Source organism: Nicotiana tabacum, chromosome 16 (genome assembly GCF_000715075.1).
Source record: "Nicotiana tabacum cultivar K326 chromosome 16, ASM71507v2, whole genome shotgun sequence".
NCBI lineage: Eukaryota > Viridiplantae > Streptophyta > Magnoliopsida > Solanales > Solanaceae > Nicotiana > Nicotiana tabacum.
The window spans coordinates 66,101,295-66,123,228 of NC_134095.1; the positions used below are offsets into that span (position 1 = coordinate 66,101,295).

Here is a 21,934-nt window from a genome sequence, read left to right on the forward strand (position 1 = left end):
TGCTGTACCAGATATGGATAATCTTTTACTGAGAGCAATATTTATCCATAACAGAGTACTGAATGGATAAGCTTATTATATCCGGTATGGATAATCTTCTACCGGGGTAATGTTTATCCATAACTGGGTACTGAAAAGATAAGCTTATTATACCCGATATGAATAAACTTCTACTGGGGGTAATGTTTATCCATAACCGGGTACCGAAGTGATAAGCTTCTTCAGGAAGCTTATTTCCAATATAGTACTAAATAAATAAATATATTTACGGTGGAGTCCCATATGGATAAGCTTCTTCAGAAGCTTATTTATAACGGAGTACTAAATGAACATCCATAATATAATATATTTATAACAACACCCTGTAAATTCAGGTGGTGACAGCATCATTTCCGGACAGCTGCAGACTACTACTGAGACCCGGGGGGGAAATTAAAAAATTAAAAACTAAATTTCGGAGCCACGGGTAGCGCGGTATCAGTTCGGGGTCGGGGCCGGAGATCGGCGATGGCTGCCGCCGGTAATCCCTTGTCCTCCGCCACCACTTCAACGGAGCCGCCAGCTACTGCCACCGGCACTGTCACAAAACATTTGGATTTCTCTGCTGATTCGGTTCCAAAGAGAATCGTGCTGTCGCCTGATCAGCGTAGTTACTGTTTGGAAGCACTCACAGCCTTTAAGGATAAACGGTATCACTCTCCTGGCAAAATTGACTCAGAATTCTCTGCTTTGCAGGTTTTCTTTTCTCTCTTAATTTGTAGTATTCAGCTATTCGTTTGATAACCTTTTGATATTTTGAAGTTTAATTGGATGTTAACTGAAATTTTCGTATTTCGGCTGGTATAGCATTTGGTTTACGTTTTTAAACGTGTTGGTATTACCATACCGAAATACATACATATATTAGATTATAACATAAATATAAAAGGCTTAAAATTTATTGCCTTTTTTACTTTTTCACCTTCAAATTGTTCCATTCACTCAATTAGGATTCAGATTAGTTCATAGTCCGTATTGTCATACTAAATGTCCGCTCCACAACAAATTTGAGAAATGAAGCATTGTGGTGATTTGTGTGTTTTGTAGTTAGTTCATGCTTCAAAGTATACACTGAAGTGTACATTATCGACAAACACTTTCTTGTTATATTTTGGCTCTGTATTCTCAACTTGGTGAAGATTTCTTATTGTTTCTTTCGATTTTGCACCTGAGCATAAAAGACCCAAAAAAATAATAGAATATTACAATTATGGGCATATCACCAAGGTTATACACAATAATATTGCTCCCAACACACTTTACAAAATTTACATTCTAACTTTAACATGTTAAATCTACAAGTTCCAGTAGAAAGCAAAGTGTGCAAAAATAGATAACCTTGACATAGTAATAACTAACATCATTTTTGAAGTAGAGCTAAAGCTTGATTGACAATATCAACATCATAACAAAGTTGAAGTGGAAGATGTACTCTCTTTCAAGTCTTTCTTTTTCATGTGAGGTACTTTGTAGTTATTGCAACCATTATCTTTCATCACCTCAATTATGGAATACTTTAAAGTTAGAAATACATGATTAAGTTGTTAAGCTTTCATTTCATAGGAAATCTTTCAACAACGTCCACTAATTCATCGATATTTGAAGGAGCCATTTGATACTAAAAAGATTGAATTGCTTTAAAAAATTCAAGGTCCAAAATATTAAATCGGGGCTTTTAGGGGATTGAAAGCATAGCCTAATGCCCAATCAACCTTGTTGAGCAGCTTCAGTAAATTCCAAATAATTAACACCAATATGTGGTCTTGCACTATTTTGTTGGATAAAAGTTAGAATATTTGACGGTGAAGCTGACCATTTTGATCTAATGGCTGGAATAACTTTCTCTATCTAGCAAGCTCTTTTGACATCTTTAGTCACAAATAGGTTTTGCTTCGACAGTCTTGCTGCTTGATTTTTGCTATTTTGCATAGCTGGTTCCTTAACTACAAACAGAGAAATTCCTATTTTCTTGAAAGCAACTTGATTCAATTTTCATAAAATCTAGGATGCGCAACAACAACCATAAACATAATCTTTGTCTTAAAATTTCTACTTCTGTAAGAATGATATGGATTAGACTCATCTTCTTTAGAAAGCAGGTAGTACCTTTGGATTTTTTCAAAAAGTAAAACCATTTCTCATAGATATAAATATAATTAAACATGTTTGTAAACATGACATTTGCATTGTGTGTACCAAGATCAATCATTGAGAGGCAAAATCGCACTTGCACCTTCTTGTTTTCTTCGGTTAAGTGAGGCTTCATGGCATTGGTATGTATGTACTTTCTTTCACATGCCAAAAAATAGTTGATTTTGTCTTGTTTATTGCAAAATCCAGAGATTGAATGTTTGTTCAACGACAAAATGGAGTTTCTTTGAATTGGTTAATGTCGACTTGGATCTGTTTATTCCTGACTCTGCGTACAGGGTTTGAAGACACATTTAACACATTACTAAAAGCAACAGATGATTTGCCTTGTTTCCAAAACATTCAGTAGTAATTTTTTGATTTTTTGAACAAAATAGCGGCTTATGTTATAGAACTATGTGTAACCATACCTTCATTACTTTTTTTCAAAAGTCATTCCAAATGTAACTGTTTATGATGATTGGCTCTACTGGAATACAACACTCATTTTATTCTTTTTAGATCAATGATTTAGTATTAAAAGACAAAAATAGAAAAACAAAGAAAGAGATAATTAACCAGTGCGATAAGTATAAAGAGAGAAGAATAAAAGAGGTGTAAAATAAATAAAAGTGGATGTCTCTATGCTTGTATACACACCTTCACTTGTTAAATTTCAAAATTAGGAAAAAGTTTGGCGCCACTAACAACATTTAGAGTCCTAAGCTCAAAAAATTATTTTTGGCGGCAATTCTTGGGAACAGATTGGCAAAGCGTAGTGATAACAGTTAACAAATTAATGTTGGGGTAATCTCTTTTCTTGGAATTGCAGGTGAAATCAAGAAAAAAAATTTGTGTACAAGTAAAAAAATAAACCTAGTTTGCCGAGGCTGTTTAATAAACCTCTACTAAGTTGTGGTCACCTTTTTCAATTGAGACTTCTTCGTGTATGAGAGAGAGAGAGAGCAGATTTGAAATCATCTTTGGACTCTATGGCTATGCAATACATTAATGAGTTGCCACCACTTTATGAGGAGAGAAAAATGTTATTGATTTCTTTAATCATGCGAGAGTTGCTTGTATTTTCTACTTAAAATTTTAATTACAACAACAACAAAAAACCCAGTATGATCCCAACTGGTGGGGTCTGGAGAGAGTAGTCTATACGCAGACCTTACCCCTACCTAATGCAGGTAGAGAAGCTGTTTCCAATAGACCCTCGGATTTTAATATTTATTAATAAGGATAATTTTGGAACATTACAAAATCTTTCAATGTTTGTTAAAACTCCTTGACTAGTCAAACACCGTAACATAAATTGGGACGAAGGAAATAGTAATTTTTTAAATAGACAAAATAAAAGCCTTGGTGAATAAAGTTACCTGACACCTATTGCTGACATGCTAGTAGGGTGAACACTAGAATATAAGGTAGACATAGGTACATGAGCATTACTCTTTTCAATAATAGGTGCATCGGTATGTCTTCCTTGCCTTGGTCATTCTAAGTTTTCTATACTGGAAATGCTACCTTGATAACGTCTCAAGTTCATAGCTTCTTTTAGTATTTCTTGTTTTATCTACTTTAAAGACATTTTTTAGTCTTTATCAAAACGAAAAGAATGGCATTTTTAATCTTAGTCTTCTCAATTTTGCTAGTTGGGCTTTTAATATCTAGCTTCTTAGTGGTCATTCACTAGTCACTGCTGACAAGGCACAACATTCCTGTGTTGTTAAAGGTTCGCTTAAAGCTCGGTTAAGCCGGAAGCTCGGTGAAGCCTAGGTTGTGTACTGCGCCTCACGTAATTGGCGGCTTTAGCGTAGGCATCAAGATGCTAATGCGAGTGCACCTTAACTTGTGGGTTTTGTCTTAAAGGGCACAACAACATACATATAGCTTAAGTATGCTTTGTCATTTTTGTTCGAATAATTATTATTTGTGTTTATAGTTACATTCTTTTGCAAAGGATTTCTATTAGTTTTTTCTCTTTTTCTGTTAGGCACTTTTCTTCGCTAAAGCTCACGCTTTAATTGCGCTTTGTGCTTAAAGCTCCAACAGAACTTGGTGCTTTTACGCGCCTTTTGCTTTTGACTACCTCTAAATAAGGTATTTATATAAAAAGTCAGCAACCAGAAGGTGCTTTACTGATATTTTCAGGGCAGCACCACCACCGAATGTGTAATGAACTCAAATGTCTATCATGACATATATATCATTTGCAATAACCATGTTACCAAAAAAACTATAAGGAGATGCATCTATACTTAACTTTAGTTACGGATTCAACTTTGCTCTAAAAATTTCTTGTGGTTGTTTCCTTCCAAACAGTCCATCATGCAGCTGAAAGAATTGAGTTTCAAGTCCTCAGTCTTGCCTTTCCCTATCCTTTAATGTTCAACGTCGCAACAAGTCTTTTGTTTGTCCTTGGCATAATCCATTTAATCGTCAAAATGTTCATGATGAGATCCCACATTTATTTGGTAATTGGACAATGGAAAAAAAGGTGGTTGATCTTCTCATTCTGCCTTTCACATAGTGAGCATCTGCTACACATATTCATCCCTCTCTTCTGCAGATTCTCACGAGTTAGACATGCTCCTTGAGCCACCAGCCAAGTAAAACACTCCATCTTCAAGGGTGCCTTGTTCCTCTAAATGCATTTCCACGGCCGAAGGGGGAAGGTGTAAGGAGGCAAAAAGGTCCCTAAGCTGCTTGCAGCTATCTTTTACTGAAAATTTTCCTTTAGCATCATGTTTCCACAATAGAGAATCAGGTCTGGAGAATAAGGGTGTGTTGTTATGGATCTGGAGCAATAGTGATGATGGTTTACCTCCCAATTACTTAAACTGCATCCGAAGCTGAAATTCCAGCCATGATATGACCAATATTCTGTGAATCTTACTACTTGGGACAGTGCAAGATACTGTTCTCTTAGAATACATGACCAAGCCAAATATTCTGCCAAAACTTGATCTTTCTCCATTTCTACTTTGAAATGATGTGTTGGAATGAAAGGAAGGCCCGTGTGCTCTAATGTGCTTCCAATGCTGTTTTGATTCTGTGGAAGTGTGAATTTAGTTGTCTAGGAGTTCAAAAGTCCGCATTACTTTGCTTCAATAGCAGATCTCCATAAAGCCACTTTTGAAGTAACCTGTTGTTCGCCCCCAGGGCCTAGCTCAAGTGGCAAAGGGTGGTGGATTTGTGTCTTAGGTCACAAGTTCAAGCCCCCACACCATGCAAAGCAAAGCCTGGTATTTAAGTGGAGAAGGGTAGAGGGGCTGGCCCATTATCCACCGAGTTTCGAAGGCTGCGGTTGGTCCAAAGGATCGGCTCCAGACGGATTTCTCGGTCATCAAAAAAAAAAAAGGTAACCTGTTGTTCTGGATCATCAGATTTTTGACCCCAAGATCCCCTGCTTCCCTATCTAAAGTTACTGTTTCCCATTTCACTAGATTGAATGTTCTGTGATCTCTGTTTCCTTGCCATAAGAAATCTCTCCAAAGTTTATCCAACCTTTATGCCACAGAAACAAAGAGTTGAGACTGTTAATCAGCACGAGTCTACTTCTAAGAGGAAGGTATTTTCTTTTCTAACAAGACAACTTCTTTTCACATTTTTCCAAGATGTCATCCCAAATTGCTCCCAAAGGAAGGCCCAGGTATCTGGTTGAAAACAAACCCACATTGCAGCCCAGAATTTCAGCAATTTCCTGTAGGTTGGGGATATCGTTCACTGGGTAGAGGACACTCTTTGATATAGTTTATATGTAATCCAGACTCCACTTTGAAAAATAAGAGCAGCAATCAGAGATGAAGAATCTCTTCCCACTTAGATTCAGATAAAATTAGAGAGTCGTCTGCATGAAAAGTATGAGTAAGATGAAATTCCCAGATTCCTCACATTTGGGTTGAAGCCCTCGATCCAATCCTGAAGTTCTACTTTAGTTAGTTTCCTACTTAGACCTTCCATAACCAATTTGAATGAGAAAGTTGAAAGGTGATCACCTTGCCTACTTTTTTTGTGTTGCAAAAAAGCCTTTAGGGGCAACAATCTTGGTACCATATTTTCTGTAACCTTTTCAGTACCATCTTGGTACTGATTACTAATGAAACACTTCATATCATTATTCTTAAAAATAAAAATAAAAACTTTAGGGGAACCATTTAGAATAATGGAAAGCTTGACAGTGGATATGCAGAAGTGTACTTAACCAATCTATTTGTCACTGAAAAACCATTATTCATAACATGTTGAGAAGAAAGTCCCAGTGCACATTGTCAAATGCTTTCTCGATGTCTAGCTTGCAAAGAACTCCGGACGTCCCCTACTTGGGTCTGGAATCAAGGAACTCATTTACAATGAGCGAGGTATCTACTATCTATGTTCCTCTTACGAAGGACATTTGTGAAGATGACACCAGTTTACCCCCATGGCTGGTCTAAATCTGTTAGCGAGCAACTTAGACAACACCTTGTAGAAACCACTGGTAACACTAATTGGTCTATAGCCTTTTAGCTCCCTGGCATCATTTTTTTTTTTGGAATAAGAGCAATGTAGGATGCATTGAGACTTTTCTTGAACCTGCCTTGAGAGTAGAAATGGTTTATGGCCAAAATAAGGTCAGTTTTGATAGTACCCAAGCATTCTTTGTAGAATTTCATGGCAAAACTGTCCTGAGTATGTGCTTTATTCCCATTGCAATCTTTAATAACACCCAAAATTTCATCCTCATAGAAGGGTCTTTGCATCCACATTATCTCTTTCTCAGAAAGAGCTAGCATGTATGACTCCAAGAAGGTCTCCACTGATTTGAGACTTTGTACAAAGATTCATATATTCTCAGGATTCCATTGCTAGTGTCTTCTTCATCTCCAAAATCCTCCCATTTGATCCCAGCTTGTCAATGCAGTTAAGTCTCTTATGTATATTTGCCATCTTGTGGAAGAACCTAGTTTTCTTGTCCCCTTGCTCCATCCATAAGCACCTCGATTTCTGTCACCATGACTGTTTTTGAGATTTAAAGATGTTACAATAGTACCTCTCTAAATTAATATTGCCGGGACCATGAAATATTATTATTTTGTAGGGGTATTACTTAATCGATAAATTAATATTTATTAATTTAAAGAGTGTTTTTGAGATTCAATGAAGGTTAATTTTGATTACATCAAAATCATTGTATCATACTAATTTATGTGTCATATTTGTTGAATTAATATAAAAAATAAATTCATTATACATAAAGTATAATGTATGATTCATTGTAATGTTTTTTTATTATTAAATGATTCATTGTAATTAATAAATCACTGTTCTTAATAATCAAATATTATTCATTGTATTTTTACTAAAAACATTCAATGTAGGATGGTGAGAGAATAAACTATATAAGCAACATAGAAAATTTCTTCAAACCGTACTCAACAATGGCTTCTCATCTAAAAGGTGTCACAGAATCAACGATGACAGATGAAATACATAAAGCATTATGTGAGCACAAGAGTGATCATTCCACATGCACTTAAATATATTTGCAGTTGTGGCTTGATGAAAATTTTCATTTCAAAGTTAGTCAAGGTACAATATCAAACACACTCAAACAATCAGTTGAGTATCTTTTGGCTAACTTAGAAAAAGGAAAGGATATCAAGCAGCACAAGCCAGCAAAATTTCCAGACATCGAGAAGGTTGTTTATGAATGGTTTCTCCAATATCAAGACCGTGTAAATATAATCGGAGAGTTAATTTTGGAGAAGGCGAGAGATACAATGGAACTTTATATCCTTAACAAGATTTGAGCACAACTTTTCGCAAGGTTGGCTTGAGAAATTCAAGCTAAGACATGATATCAAGTCATTTCGTCGTTTCGGAGAGACTTCTCGACCGTAATGACTTGATGCCATGTCTTAGCTTGAATTTCTCAAGCCAAACTTGAGAAAAGTTGTGCTCAAAATCTTGTTGAGGATATAAAAGTTTCATTGTATCTCTCGCCTTCTCCAAAATTAACCCTCCGGTTAAATTCGCATGGTCTTGTTATTGGAGAAACCACTCATAAACAACCTTCTCCATGTTTGGAAATTTTGCTGGCTTGTGCCATTTGATATCCCTTCTTTTTTCTAAGTTAGCCGAAAAATACTCAGTTGATCGTTTGAGTGTGTTTGATATTGTACCTTGACTAACTTTCAAATGAAAATTTTCATCAAGCCACAACTGTAAATCTTTTTGAGTGCATGTGGAATGATCTCTTTTGTACTCAAATAATGCTTTATGTCTTTGATTTGTCATTGTTGATTTTGTGACACCTTTTAGATTAGAAGCCATTCTTGGGTACGGTTTGAAGAAATTTTCTATGTTGCTTATATAGTTTATTCTCTCACCATCGTATATTGAATGTTTTTAGTAAATATACAATGAATAATATTTGATTATTAAGAAACAATGATTTATTAATTACAATGAATCATTTAATAATTAAAAAATATTACAATGAATCATACATTATACTTTATGTATAATGATTTTTTTATATTAATTCAATAAATATGACACATAAATTATTAAGATACAATGATTTTGATGTAATCAAAATAAACCTTCATTGAATCTCGAAAACACTCTTTAAATTAATAAATATTAATTTATCGATTATATAATACCCCTACAAAATAATAATATTTCATGGTCTCGGCAATATTAATTTTGGGGGGGGGTCTACTATATATGTTGTATACTGTATCTTTTCCTTAATCAACCTCAAAACCGAAGCACGTGGAGTTGAGACTGGAATTCCAGCATATGTTGTGGCTAGAAAACTATGAATAAGACATAATCTTAGCGTGAGGCGACTTGTTAAAACTAGTTTGGAATTTTTAGACTTGCTTGTATGTTTACAATAATATTCTTGTAAAAAAGAAATGAGAGGTGGAATTTGGAAGAAAAAATATGAAAATAAAATGAAACGTGAAATTTAGCCTTTTTTTCTTTTTCTGGTAACAGTATATTTATTAGCTTTCCTAATAATAAGTGCATCAAGATATCTTTCTTAATTGAATTAAACAAATAATGTGAACTGAGTACACACAAACTAACACATATCTCGATGGAGTTTATACACATACTTTTATTTTATAATGATAATGTTCGGATCATCTTATGTACAACCTCAATTAGCCTATCATGTACCTATGTTTTTCCACCAATACAGTTATTTGACAACATATATCCACCAACGTTTCGGCAAATGAAAAAAAAATCAACTAGTTTGTTTTGCCTATATTGGATTTGAACCCTGATCTTGCTTGGTTTTCATCCAGTTTCAAACTGTTAGGTCACATGATTCACATCCTTGGGTATCTGAAATACACCACGAATGGATGGATACAAGTTTCTTCTAGCCCATATTAATAGGACGGATACAAACATATAAGTTCGGCATAAGTGCATAAGCATCACTGTTTTTGGTAATAGGTGTATGAATATGTGTTTCTTCGCCAAAACCAAAGAAAATGTAGACTTGTGGTTTTTGGGTCTAATCCGGAGCTATATTTCCCATATTTACGTTACAAATCGGTAGAAATAAGTTCTCCTAGCAGATATTATCTATCATCTTATATGCTGGTGTTCACCCTACTAACTAAGTTGCTCGGACTCAGGTGCGGGTGTCCGATATGGGTGCAGATCTAGAGGTCGGATCTTTTATGATCTAAATTTTAAGATTTGCAGTATGGATACAAGTGCAAATATTCGGCTAAAAATAAGTATCTAAAATAAGTATCAATTGACCACCCTTAAGTGAATGTAGCTTCGTCCCTGAATCCAAGAAGGAGATAAAAGGAAAAGCACTGACATAGAAATTTCAATAAATAAGGTATTTCATTTTCTTCAGTTTCACCCTAGCTTTTGATTTGATTTCAGATATCATTGTATCAGTCCCGAATTTTTCCATCCATTTTGGTCAAAGTATCCAAAATCAGTTGACTAGATCCGGTACGGACCCACACCCACATTGGCACCAAAAGTGAAGAATTTGAGTAACTTAGCCTACTAATTGTCATGACCCAAAACCCGACCCATCGTGATGGCGCCTATCGAAAACTAGGCCAACCTCAACTCAACAATCAACACGATAATAATAAGTTTGAAAACATTTACGGAAGCTTTTAACAGTTAAAGAACTATTTGAAACATAAGAAATTCCAAGAATAGATACAATCCAGCCCAAAACGGGGTGTCACTGAGTGCGTGAGCGTCTAAGGAAAAATACATAGTCTCATATAATGTCTAAGGGAACAACTGAAATACAACTGGAAAGTAAGGTGTAGAGCCAAGGCCTACGAACGCCGTGCAGGTACCTCAATAATCTTTTAAGTCAGAAGCCTCGATCAAACATCCGCCACTGGATCCAAAGTGCCTGAATCTGCACACGAGGTGCATGGGGTAACGTGAGTACACCAACTCAGTAAGTAACAAGTCCAACGAACTCAACCTCTTCAAGGATAACAGAAATAATGTACAGAAATGTAGGTATGCTTTCAATTAAAAAAAACAGCTCGAACAGTAAAACAGAGCAAGTATGAACAAGGGAAAGAAGTGTAACTCTGCTACATCTACATGTCAATACACATGCTGTATGAAATGCACCATGCTGAGTGCCTTATGTGCCCACGATCTCAAATGCTTGTCCACTCAGTACTGTATATGGCGTATACGGCCCAGGGAAGATCCATCCCGGAATATATACATCTTTGACAACAATCACTCAGTACTGAGGAAGGCCACTCCAGCCTACGGAGAAGATCCATCTCCAGATAATATCAATAACAACCTCACAACCACTCGGTACTGTATATGGCTCACAAGACCCAGGGAAGATCCATCCCAGAATATATACACATCACAGACCAACAATCTCTAGTACCGAGGAACAGACCAATCCAGCTATCATGGAGAAGATCCATCTCCAGAGAATAGGTACTTCGGACAAGATCCATGTCCAAGGAAGATCCATCCCTCAATAATATCAACTGCGCTCACTGGGGGTGTAAAGACTCCGGAGGGGCTTCTCTTAGCCCAAGCGCTCTATCAAGTCAACGAAGGCATGATCAATATCTCGCTGCGGCGTGCAGCCCGATCCCATACTGTACTCAATATCAAGCTCTCAATCTCACTCAGTCATTACTCTCCAGTCTCACACATGGGCTCAAAATGTCATGATACTAGCCCGAACAATGATATGATATGACAAATAGCAATAATCGAGACTGAGACATGATATAATATGCATGATCAAGACTGAGTACAAAATATTAATGAAGCTAATGACAGGATAGCAAGAACGACCTCTCGGGTCTCAACAGTATTGGCGTGAAGCCTTAACATGATAATTAGCATGATTGCAGCTCATTAAATTAAACACATAATTACAACACAGATATCAGCTAGAAAGAGTCATTAAGCAGTGCCATGGAATGACCCAGGCCGCAATTCTCACGGTGCACGCCCACACGCCCATCACTTGGCATTTGCGTCACCTTAATAATAATCAGAACCATAACATCAATATAATAATCATAGAACACATAGTTCGGGGTTTCGAACCCTCAGAACCAAGTTTGGAAGCGTTACTTACCTCAAGCTAAGCTAAACTCTAGCCCGCGATGCCCTTGCCTCTCGATTCGGCCTCCAAATGGTCCGTCTCTAACCAAAATCAGAACCATAACATCAATATACACTAAGGGAACAAAGCCCATTCGAAAATAATCAAATTATATCACAAATCCCGAAATTGGTCAAGCCCGACCCCCGGGCCCACATCTCGGATTCTGATAAAAATCACAAAACTAGAATTCTTACGCTCTCACGAGTTCATACATACCAAATACATCAAAATCTGACTACAAACGACCCCTCAAATCCTCAAATCAAAGTCTCCAATTTCAAGCCCTAATTCCCCAATTTTAGGCTTTAAATTCCACTAATTTCATGTTTAATTGGGTAGAAATCATCATAGAATCGAGTATTGAGTTCAAAAATATTATCTCCAAGTGTTTCCCTTTGATTCCCTCTTCAATTCCTCTCGAAAAGCTCCAAATCCGGCCAACAATGGTGAGAAATGGCCTAAAATTTGCGAAGACGGCTATTTAAACTTACTGCCCCGATGATTTTCCTTCATCGTGATCGCGAAGCACAACAGTGGACTGCCCCTCAACTTACCTTACGCATTCGCGAACCTTAACCACCTAAACCTACGCGATCGCGACCTGCCTCACGCGGTCGCATAGAGCAATCGCCTCCACTTTACACCAGCTTGCCTTCTTCTACGCGGACACGACCCTTGCCACGCGTTCGCGAAGCACAACCTCTCACACATACGCGATCGCAACCTCCTCTCTGCGAACGCGTAGAACAACTCCACCTTTGCCCCAAATTAGCCTACGCGATCGCGAACCCCTCTACGCGATCGCGAAGAGCAAAACGTCTGCAACAGAATACCACCAAAACTGCTAACTCCTCAAGTTCAAATATGTCCCGTTGGGCATCCGAAATACACCCGAGGTCCTCGGGACCTCAACCAAAAATGCCAACATATCCCATAACATCATTCAAACTTGTTCCAACCTTCGGAACGCTCAAAACAACATCATAACATCAAATTACCCTCGGATTCAAGTCCAAGGATTCCAAAACTTCCGAATTCCAAATTCGATCAAAAAGTCTATCAAACCTCGTCCGAATGACTTGAAATTTTGCACACACGTCCCAAATGACACAACGGACTTACTCCAACTTCCGGAATTCCATTCCGACCCCGATATCCAAATTTCCACTACTAATAGGAAAGCGCCAAAATTCCAATTTCGCCAATTCAAGCCTAAATCTACCACGGACCTCCAAATTACATTCCGAACACGCTTTTAAGTCCCAAATCACCTCATGAAGCTATCCGAATCATAAAACCAAATTCCAAGATCGTTTACTCACAAGTCAACTTCCTGTTGAGTTTTCCAACTAAAAGGCCAACTTAAGAAACTAAGTGTCTCATTCCTCTCAAAAATCTCTCCGAACCCGAACCAACCAACCCGATACCACATAATACAACTGAACAAGACATAAAGAAGCAGAAATGGGGGAAACGGGGCTGAAATTCATAAAACGACTGGCCGGGTCGTTACACTAATATGTGCTAAAAATGACTGTAGCAGCATTTTGGCCCCCATGATTAACAAATGTTTAGCTTAATGAGCTAAATGAGGCTTACTGTTTTATAAAAAAGCTAAATGACTCTTAAAACATAACTTTTGTTGTATCAAAAGGAATAAAAAAAATTCAGAAGGAAGATAATTGGTTACAGATACCACAGAAAGAGAGGAGACTTGTGTGAGAAAGTAGTGTTTGTGCCCTCTTTATTTATACTTGGTCCAGAACATTGCCTCTAGGGAGTATTTACCAAATAAATATGTTGTTAATGCATACATAATTTTGTTGCTAAGTATTGAACATTTCTTTAGAGTTTGTTGAATGTATCATGAAACAGAAACTCGGAGTTTAGGCCACAAAAGTTTGAGACAATAATAGGTATGTGATGCCCTTAAATGTTTTGAGCCACGCATGCAGTACATTGATGTATCCAATGTGTTTATAGTCTTGGACAAGACCAGATAATGTTTGAAATTTTATCTTGATTGTTGGGCTAACAAGGAAACCCTTGTACTCGCAAGTCATCAGCTCAGGTTAACTACGTCCTTAAAGTTTATATACATAATTTTAAAAATCGTGAAACAGAGAAATTGGAAATATATTGTGAGGGAAAACGGGGTAATGCCCTACTGTGAGGTAGATGGTCTAATTGCCTTTTCGAAACAACTTTTAATAGTTTCAGATACGTAAGTATCTTATTTTCTGATGTTTTGGGTGGCGGTTCTGCTAAATGATCTCGATAGCATAAAGTACAATATCTTAATTAAAGCAAAAGATTCATCTTGCTGATTTATATCAAATGGTGGTTCTCTTATATCTTCAGAAATTCTTATTGCTTTATTGTTGTCGTTTGACTCTTTGTTATTTATTTGTCAATCATCCTATGATGTTATTCTGCTTCATTTGGTGACATGCTTAAACTCAAGCTCCTTTGATTCAGAAAAATAGGTTGAAAGCTTCAGAGATGAAAAGTAGATGCTCGGTGGCTCTGGACAGCACAAACATCAGCAAAAATCGTTATACTGATGTTCTGCCATGTATGCTAATCAGTTGTCTGTTTAATTTCCTTGCTTTTAAAATGTATCATTACTTCGAATTAATTATATCAAGCTTCATTGCTCTCAGTTGACAATAGTAGGGTCGTTTTGGACCCATGCAAAGACTATAGACCTTCAGCTAGGGGATATATCAATGCAAGCTTTGTATCGGTGGGTTCCTACATCCTTCACTTGAAATTACTCAAAGAGATACTTCACCCACTCGAGCTATTAGCATAAAACATAAAAACACAATTCTGCTTCTTACCACTTATACTGCTCTTTTTGGCTGAAGATATCTGAAAGGGTGTCCCGGTTTATTGCAACACAAGGTCCACTACCACACACCTTTGAAGACTTCTGGGAAATGATTATTCAGAATCGCTGTCCTGTGATTGTGATGCTTACACGATTGGTTGACAATTACAAGGTATTCAACTGTTTAGACAACCAGGTAACCTTTGTGATAATAAGTATATTCCTGAAACGAGACTTACTTGTTTTGCGACCAAAGTATATTAACATTTTGTGATAATAGTCTGATGTATAATTTGCTTCTCAAAAGAAACAACATGCCCTTTTACCTTTTTGTTTTCTTTCATTTGTATCCTCCGCTGTGAAGTGGATCTGGAAATTTTATGCTGTAAAAAAGTTTAAATGGATCTTTGTTGAGTATTGGCTTTTCATCTTCAAACTATTTTCTCCCCTTTTTTTTTTTTTACCAAAGTGAGGAAAAAGGGCATGGAGATCATTCCACTGCTAGTGCTCCTAAGCCTGGGATACAGGAAGGCACTTGTTGGTATTACTAAGTAGCATCCTCATTTTCTTATTTGTGTTCTTTCCTCATTCATTTTTTGCTCCAACCTGAAGCAGGATGTCATGGTTTAAGGTTTATGTCAATTGCTAAAAATAGTTACTGATATAAACCTTGCTTGTTCCTCCTGCAACTATGCATCTTTCAGTTTCTTCAATATGCAGGAGCTTGGCTTCGATTAAGTATTCTAAGTGGATTTTGAGTAACGTCAAAGGACAATATGCGTCAAGAAGTTTGTGATTTTAGATATAAAAATATAGCTTTGAGAGAGCAATTGCTGCTATAAGAATTAGCATCTGTAGGATCGAATTAGAATTCAAGTCAAACGGCTTAAATTAGAGTTCTTCTTCGGCAAAGGAGTTTCCTGTTCATTATGTTGGGATTCTACTGGGTTATTGTTGTTGTATGTTGGGACATTGTTTGTTCTGCATATTTCAATTTAAATTTCAAGAGGATCTTAGAAACACCCTGAGGCCCCAATAAGTTCATGCTCATTCTAATACAGTAGTGTTGTCCAGAATTTTGTGGGATAGGACTTCCAGGTTGACCAATAGATCATATGATGATCTTTGGAGGAATTTGAGAATTCTGATGTATAAAAGCCTTGTTGCCTCTCTGGATTTGAAATTTATGTCTCATATGTTCTCAGTTTGCGCTTCCAATCTTTAGCAGATAAATGGAAGCAATGAAAAGGTAGGAAGATATATCCTCGCCTCATGACCTTTATCCCTCATCTGTATAACTTTATGACGAGTATGAAAACTGCTAGGCCTTCTTTCCTTTTGTCTATTGTAAGACTTGTTAGCCGCCATCTCTATTCAAGCATTACCTATATTTGGTTTGAGCAGTTTATTATCTTACCCTCTCCTTTGATGAAAACAAATGCAGATGGTGAAGTGTGGGGATTACTTTCAGGCAGAGGATGGGCCTAGAACATTTGGGAATATATGTGTTGTGACAAAATGTATAAAGACGAGTCATACCTCCTTAATATTACGAAATCTGGAGGTGAACTATATTGAGGTTAGTAAATCGTTGGCAGCCCTTGTGGAATACAAGAAATAAAAAAGAATGAAAAGGTCTTATTGTGTTGTTGAGCATGGAGTGCCGGACCAGCTTAAGATGATTGTTTAACCGATATCTTTGATGGAGGATGGTTGAATTTGGCAGTTTTCTCTGCTTGCTTTGCCATCTTTCTTGTTGCTTAGCCTAGTCTTTAAGATAGAGATGTGGTTAGAAGATGCAATCACTGTCCAAATTGCTGTTATCTTCTTGAGGCCTTGCTAACCTGGGCTTCTGAATACTTTTCACAAGCAACCGATATCTTTGTTCACTTCTGGCCAGCTATTTAACTTTGCTGCTTCAGCATAGGAATTCTGCTGAGACGACCAGTTGCTCTGCTTTCCCTTGTCTGCAAATATCTTGCTAGCTATGCCCTTCAGCCAGCTTCCTGGATTATTTCTGGCGTGATAATCACACTTCTTCGATCTCCCTGGAATATCAGTATGCTCACATATCTTCCTTACCTGATAAATTTTTGTGACACTGCATATTCATATGCTTGTTCCTTTTCACCCCATTTCCTGTACATCTCCCTAGTTCCTTCGGATGCTAATACAACCTTTGACAGCTCCATAATAGGATCCATGTGCTGACTGTCAATCTCTTGACTAAGGATTCCCTTCTCTCGATCCATTGACACCGGTATTCGTTCTGTGAGACAGTTTCTATAATGTCAAAGTACACACCCGGTTCTCCATTTACTAATTACAAAGTTCTTAGACATCACCTTTCTCATTTCTTTGGCTGAGGGTCTATAGGAAACAACCTCTTTCCTCTCCCAGGGTAGGGATACACGGGTAAGGTCTGCACACACACTACCCTCCCTAGACCCCCACTTGTGGGAACTCACTGAGTTTGTTGTTGTTAGACATCACCTTTCTCGCCGTCATTTCAAGGAGTAAGTTACTGAGTGATTCCCCAAATACAGAGTTGTGATGAGAGAAAAAATCCTGTTGCTGCCAGAATGTTGAGCTTACTGTTGCTGCCTGAGTTCACCTTCAGAGCCTCTGGAACTCAAAACCTCAGTTTATGCTCTTTTAGTACTTCTTCATGCATAGCTAAATGCTCCAGAAGCTTGTGGTTGAAGAAGTTTTTTCATTATGTAACATGATGTTAGCTCCATGCCTCCATAACACCCAAGAACACAAAGCATCTAGACCAATGCTGGATAAGCTTTAGAAAAGCGCTAAGTAGTTTTAGGTGAAGGTTACCTGGTTGGTCCTGCCAATTAGATGCTGGGATGACGTCTATGCATTCCCTCAAATTTGGTTACACTTCCCTTGTAAGACCCAGCCCATTTTCCCAATATTATCTGACCTATTGGGTGCGGGTTGTGTTATTTTCCCCTATGTTACAGCGCCAATAGCCATCTCTATATAAAGTTATAAACTCACACTTCACTAGAATATTTGCTGTGTTGTGGGAAGCTAAGAATACATGCCTGATCCGCATCTCTTGCTATGTGCCAGTCAGAAGAACCACCTTTGCATGTTTTACACATTCAGTATCCTGAATGGCCTGATCATGGAGTTCCAGAGGACACACTTGCTGTTCGTGAAATTCTGAATCGAACATACGATGTGCCTCTTAGTCTTGGACCAATTGTAGTACACTGCAGGTTCCTTTCATCATTATCTGTAGCGTGTGCCTTTTAAAATTCTGTAATTATTTGTTCTTATAGCCTGACAGCTCATTCTCTGGTACAGTGCAGGTATTGGTAGGACAGGAACATATTGCACAATCCATAATACCATCCAGAGAATACTGGGTGGAGATATGTCTGCTCTGGATATTGTTAATACTGTTGCCATCTTTAGGTCTCAGCGAATTGGGATGGTTCAGACCATGGTACGGCTCCTTCTCCTTGGTGTTTTCATTTTTGTTCTTTTCATTTTTTTTAATACGCGACAATACTGCAAAAGTTTTCTGATTTTTTGAAGTAGGAGATGGCATTTTCTGAAAAGTTTAGCTGATTGCTGGTATAGAACGTAGTGAGTTTGTGTTAATAAACCAAATTATAAAGGGCAAGTTATGGTTTTAAGTCACTTCGTATACCATCAAAATATGGCTGTGCAAGATCTTTATGCTTCACTTCCTTGGTCACCGCCTGAAAATAATAGTGGAAACCAGATGTTGGAAGTTGTGACATACAACTTTACTAGACTTAACTATGTATTAGTATTTATACGTCGTTAACCATGTTTCATGGATACTATAAGCAGTGATGTCAAAAGCTTGCTTGAGGTTAAGTCCTCAAACTAGGTGAAGCTCAAGTTCAATGCGTCGTGTCGCTTAGATGGCGCTCTAGGGCAAATACCAAGCACCAAGAGATGCACCTTATCACCCATGGGCGTTGTCTTTAAGGGGCGACGCTAGACAATAAAAAGAAAGTTCACAAAGTGATAATAATTGTTAATAATGCATTATGAATGACCTTTTTAGTGATTTAGAATAAGAATTAAAATTTTAGTATAAAAACACTCTTCACCAGAAACTTAAAACTGTATTTCAAATCTAAATCAGAAATTTAATTGGTTTTTGGATTTGCTTAACACTACTTCTTCCTTGTATATCTACCTTAATCATAGTTGTTTCCAATTTTTTTGTCCAAATAATTAGCGGTTGTGTTATAGTTATTTTTTAATGCATCTCGTTTGTCCTTTTAACCTTTTTAGTGCTTCTTTTCACTATAAGTCCACTCTTTAAACCACAGAGTACCTTGGCACTTTTCTATTCTTCTCATCCTTGACATCTGTGACTACAAGAATATCTTTTTACTGCTCAGCTCATGCAGAGGGAAAGTTCCGATAATTTATTTCTACTCAGGACAAACATGTTCCATATTTCAACTAATCTTCTGTTTTTATTTTAAAGTTCTTTTCACCCCGAGTATCTGTATCTCTGTGTGTTCCAATATTCTCAATGTTTTTCCTTATAGTTGTTTAGTTTATATTATGCTGAATATCTAACATATAGCATGTTCCAGGATCAATACCTTTTCTGCTATGATGCCATTATTGATGAGCTGGAACACCTCATCTCAGATGACAATGGAGAGAAGACTCCATAATGGTAATTTTTCACTTTGTTGGAAGTTCAATTGCTTGCTGCTGCGAGTACACAAATTGGTTTTCTTTTTATTGCAGAAATTTAAACCTAATTCATTTTCTATATCTTTCTGGTCATGCCCCCAACTGAAAACAAAGAACCCCTGAATCTGTTGTTTTAACTTTGTACAGTAGTGAGTTAACAAGAGGTACGGTTCTTGCTCACAATGAGATATGAAACAGTAGTTTATGTTGAAGATGCAGATCAGTTGCGTCTACTTGCGTTGCTTCGTCCCCCTCTTTGTGTGGGATCCCAAGCTGTTCGGGTGATACCAGTTGATCTTTCTATTGAGACGAACACTTTCGGATGACCGACGTCAGATTTTTCCCTTGGCTGAATGAATCTCATGAAATTAACATAATGTTTGCAGTTCCAGAAATTACATTTCTGGTTTGCAGTGTAACATAGTCATTGAAGAATAGCCAATGTGGTGACTCTTATGTTCTAACCTTATACAGATTCAAGCTGCTACTTAATGGTTACATAGCAAGGTCTGGGTGGGAAACGAATAAAATGTTTGATTGGATAAGAAAGAGTGAAGGTCGTGAGACGAGGGACCTTTTTCTCCTCAACCAAATAAGCACTTTGCACGCCTCCACGGTCAAAACCAACATTAGAGATAACAATTAAACCTTATTAGACCGAGACTATACTGTAGTCTCTAATTAGAAAGAATTCAATCTTGCTCTTTAGACTGAGAATTCTCTTTTCTGAGTTGCACGAAGCAAGAATATCTCTTTTTTACTCTTTCTACGATAACATAAACATGAAGTAATTGCGAGTACTCCAAAAGAATATATGCATGATCAAATCGCTAGGTTGACCCATGAAGGATTAAAGTAGGGTAAGACATGGTCACATCTCAAGTGGGGACTCGTAAATTACCTCTTTTTCTCTTTGATAATTAAGAGATGATTGGTAGAGAAAATTGTGCTCTTATGCTATTATCAACCTCTCTTTTATTAGCAAACTAGTAAATTTATCCGCGCTGCACGCGGTCATAAAAGATATTAAAAAAATTATGAATAATTTATTTAAATATTTTCCCTCTTTCTATGAGAAGGAAAATGCTCATAAACAACAAACATTTGGGGTTAATTACAGTCATATGCTTATTCATTCGTTTGGATTATTTTAATTCTATCTAATTAATAATGATTTAAGGAGTATTTAATAAAAAGGTAAAATTAAAACTAAAAGTTCTTAAGATTCATCTTATAATTACCATAAACATAAAAACGTTTAAAATACTATTGGTTGTATATTGAGAAGGTATAATTTTATACAAATGGATTTAATAAAACTTTTTTATTACCAGCATGAAGTGTTCGTAGGCAACATAATCAGACGGATTTTTGGAAGAACACCGCTAGTAGTCACACCAACAGTTAATTTCTCAATATTCCTCATAGTCAATAGTAGATGTCTTGGAAATATTAATTTTTTCTTGTGATCCCGAACCTTCATTCTTAACCGATTCTAACACATATAACTTTTAATTACAAGTTCACTAAAAAAGAAATTATGTACATCTAAAGATTTGCAACCACTTCTAACAAATCAAACTTCCCCTTAATATATATATATATGCACACTATTTGAACACTTTTCATTCCTTTAAATTGGACAAAATCTTGAAATTTTGAACCATAAGTAACACAAATAGTTGTTTTGAATTTTTTTGCTCAACCAATCACTCCGTTCTAGACAAAATACAATTAATTATATTAACATTATTTTTCAGAAACCAAAATAAAAAACCTTCTAATTTGAAGAAAAGTAAAAATCGATTAATTTCCATACGATGAGAAAATTTACAATTAAACATCCCTATCTTATCACATCTCTAATAAGCACACCCACAAAAACTAAAGGAAAAGGAAAAATATTGCTTACATAAATAAAATAATGTAAAAAGAACAAATTAAAGACGAAAAACTAAAAGGGGCAAATAAACAATATACATTAAGTAAAATTAAGTCATCTAAATATATGAATTATAAGAAAAAATAGATGCCTTCCAGCGACCATACTTATCCTTTTGGGTGAAGATACTCAAGTGAAGCATAATATTGTATTACAAGACGCTTTTACAAGTACCTTCTTCCATGTTTGCTCCTCCATAGATGCATCAACAATGACAACACCCATCACACCCCCTTAGCAGCGAAACTTAAATGACATATGATCACAACAATTGTCGATGAACAATTGCTTATCCATATTATGGATGCCTTCTCATATCACTAAAAAAATAGAACCACCGGTCAAAACCAGAAAATGTAAATCTCAATTTTTTGGAATAGTTATAAGATGATGATTGGAAATTTGTGGAACATAAGACCTCTGTAACAGAACAAACTTATAAAATAGTAAGGAAATTTAGTTTATCGGGTCCTCTTTCGATTTGGCTGCCGCAAAATGACTCACATGCATTCTAATAGAAAGCTTGAAGAATTGGGAAAGAAAAGATAAATTGAAATGTAGTTGGGAACTCTTGGAACCAAATGGCAAAAGACAAACAGCTACGACTGCACCTAAATTAGAA

The 21,934-nt window shown here is 36.6% G+C and overlaps 1 protein-coding gene across 8 annotated transcripts; it reads left to right on the forward strand.

Moving 5' to 3' along the window:
• Window positions 1–364: 364 nt before the first annotated feature.
• On the forward strand, window positions 365–20,082 carry LOC107803950 (protein-tyrosine-phosphatase PTP1). Of its 8 annotated transcripts, none has more exons than XM_016627744.2 (9): window positions 365–735; window positions 14,306–14,402; window positions 14,491–14,573; window positions 14,698–14,856; window positions 16,105–16,239; window positions 17,748–17,896; window positions 17,985–18,126; window positions 19,265–19,350; window positions 19,518–20,082. In XM_016627744.2, the coding sequence occupies exons 1-8, from the start codon at window positions 508–510 to the stop codon at window positions 19,346–19,348; spliced, it is 1,077 nt and encodes a 358-aa protein (XP_016483230.1). In that variant the 5' UTR covers window positions 365–507; the 3' UTR covers window positions 19,349–19,350; window positions 19,518–20,082. The 8 variants fall into 8 exon arrangements, with proteins under 8 accessions (XP_016483230.1, XP_016483231.1, XP_016483234.1 ...); XM_016627745.2 differs by having other exon boundaries at window positions 19,521–20,082; XM_016627748.2 differs by having other exon boundaries at window positions 14,698–14,832.
• Window positions 20,083–21,934: the final 1,852 nt, after the last annotated feature.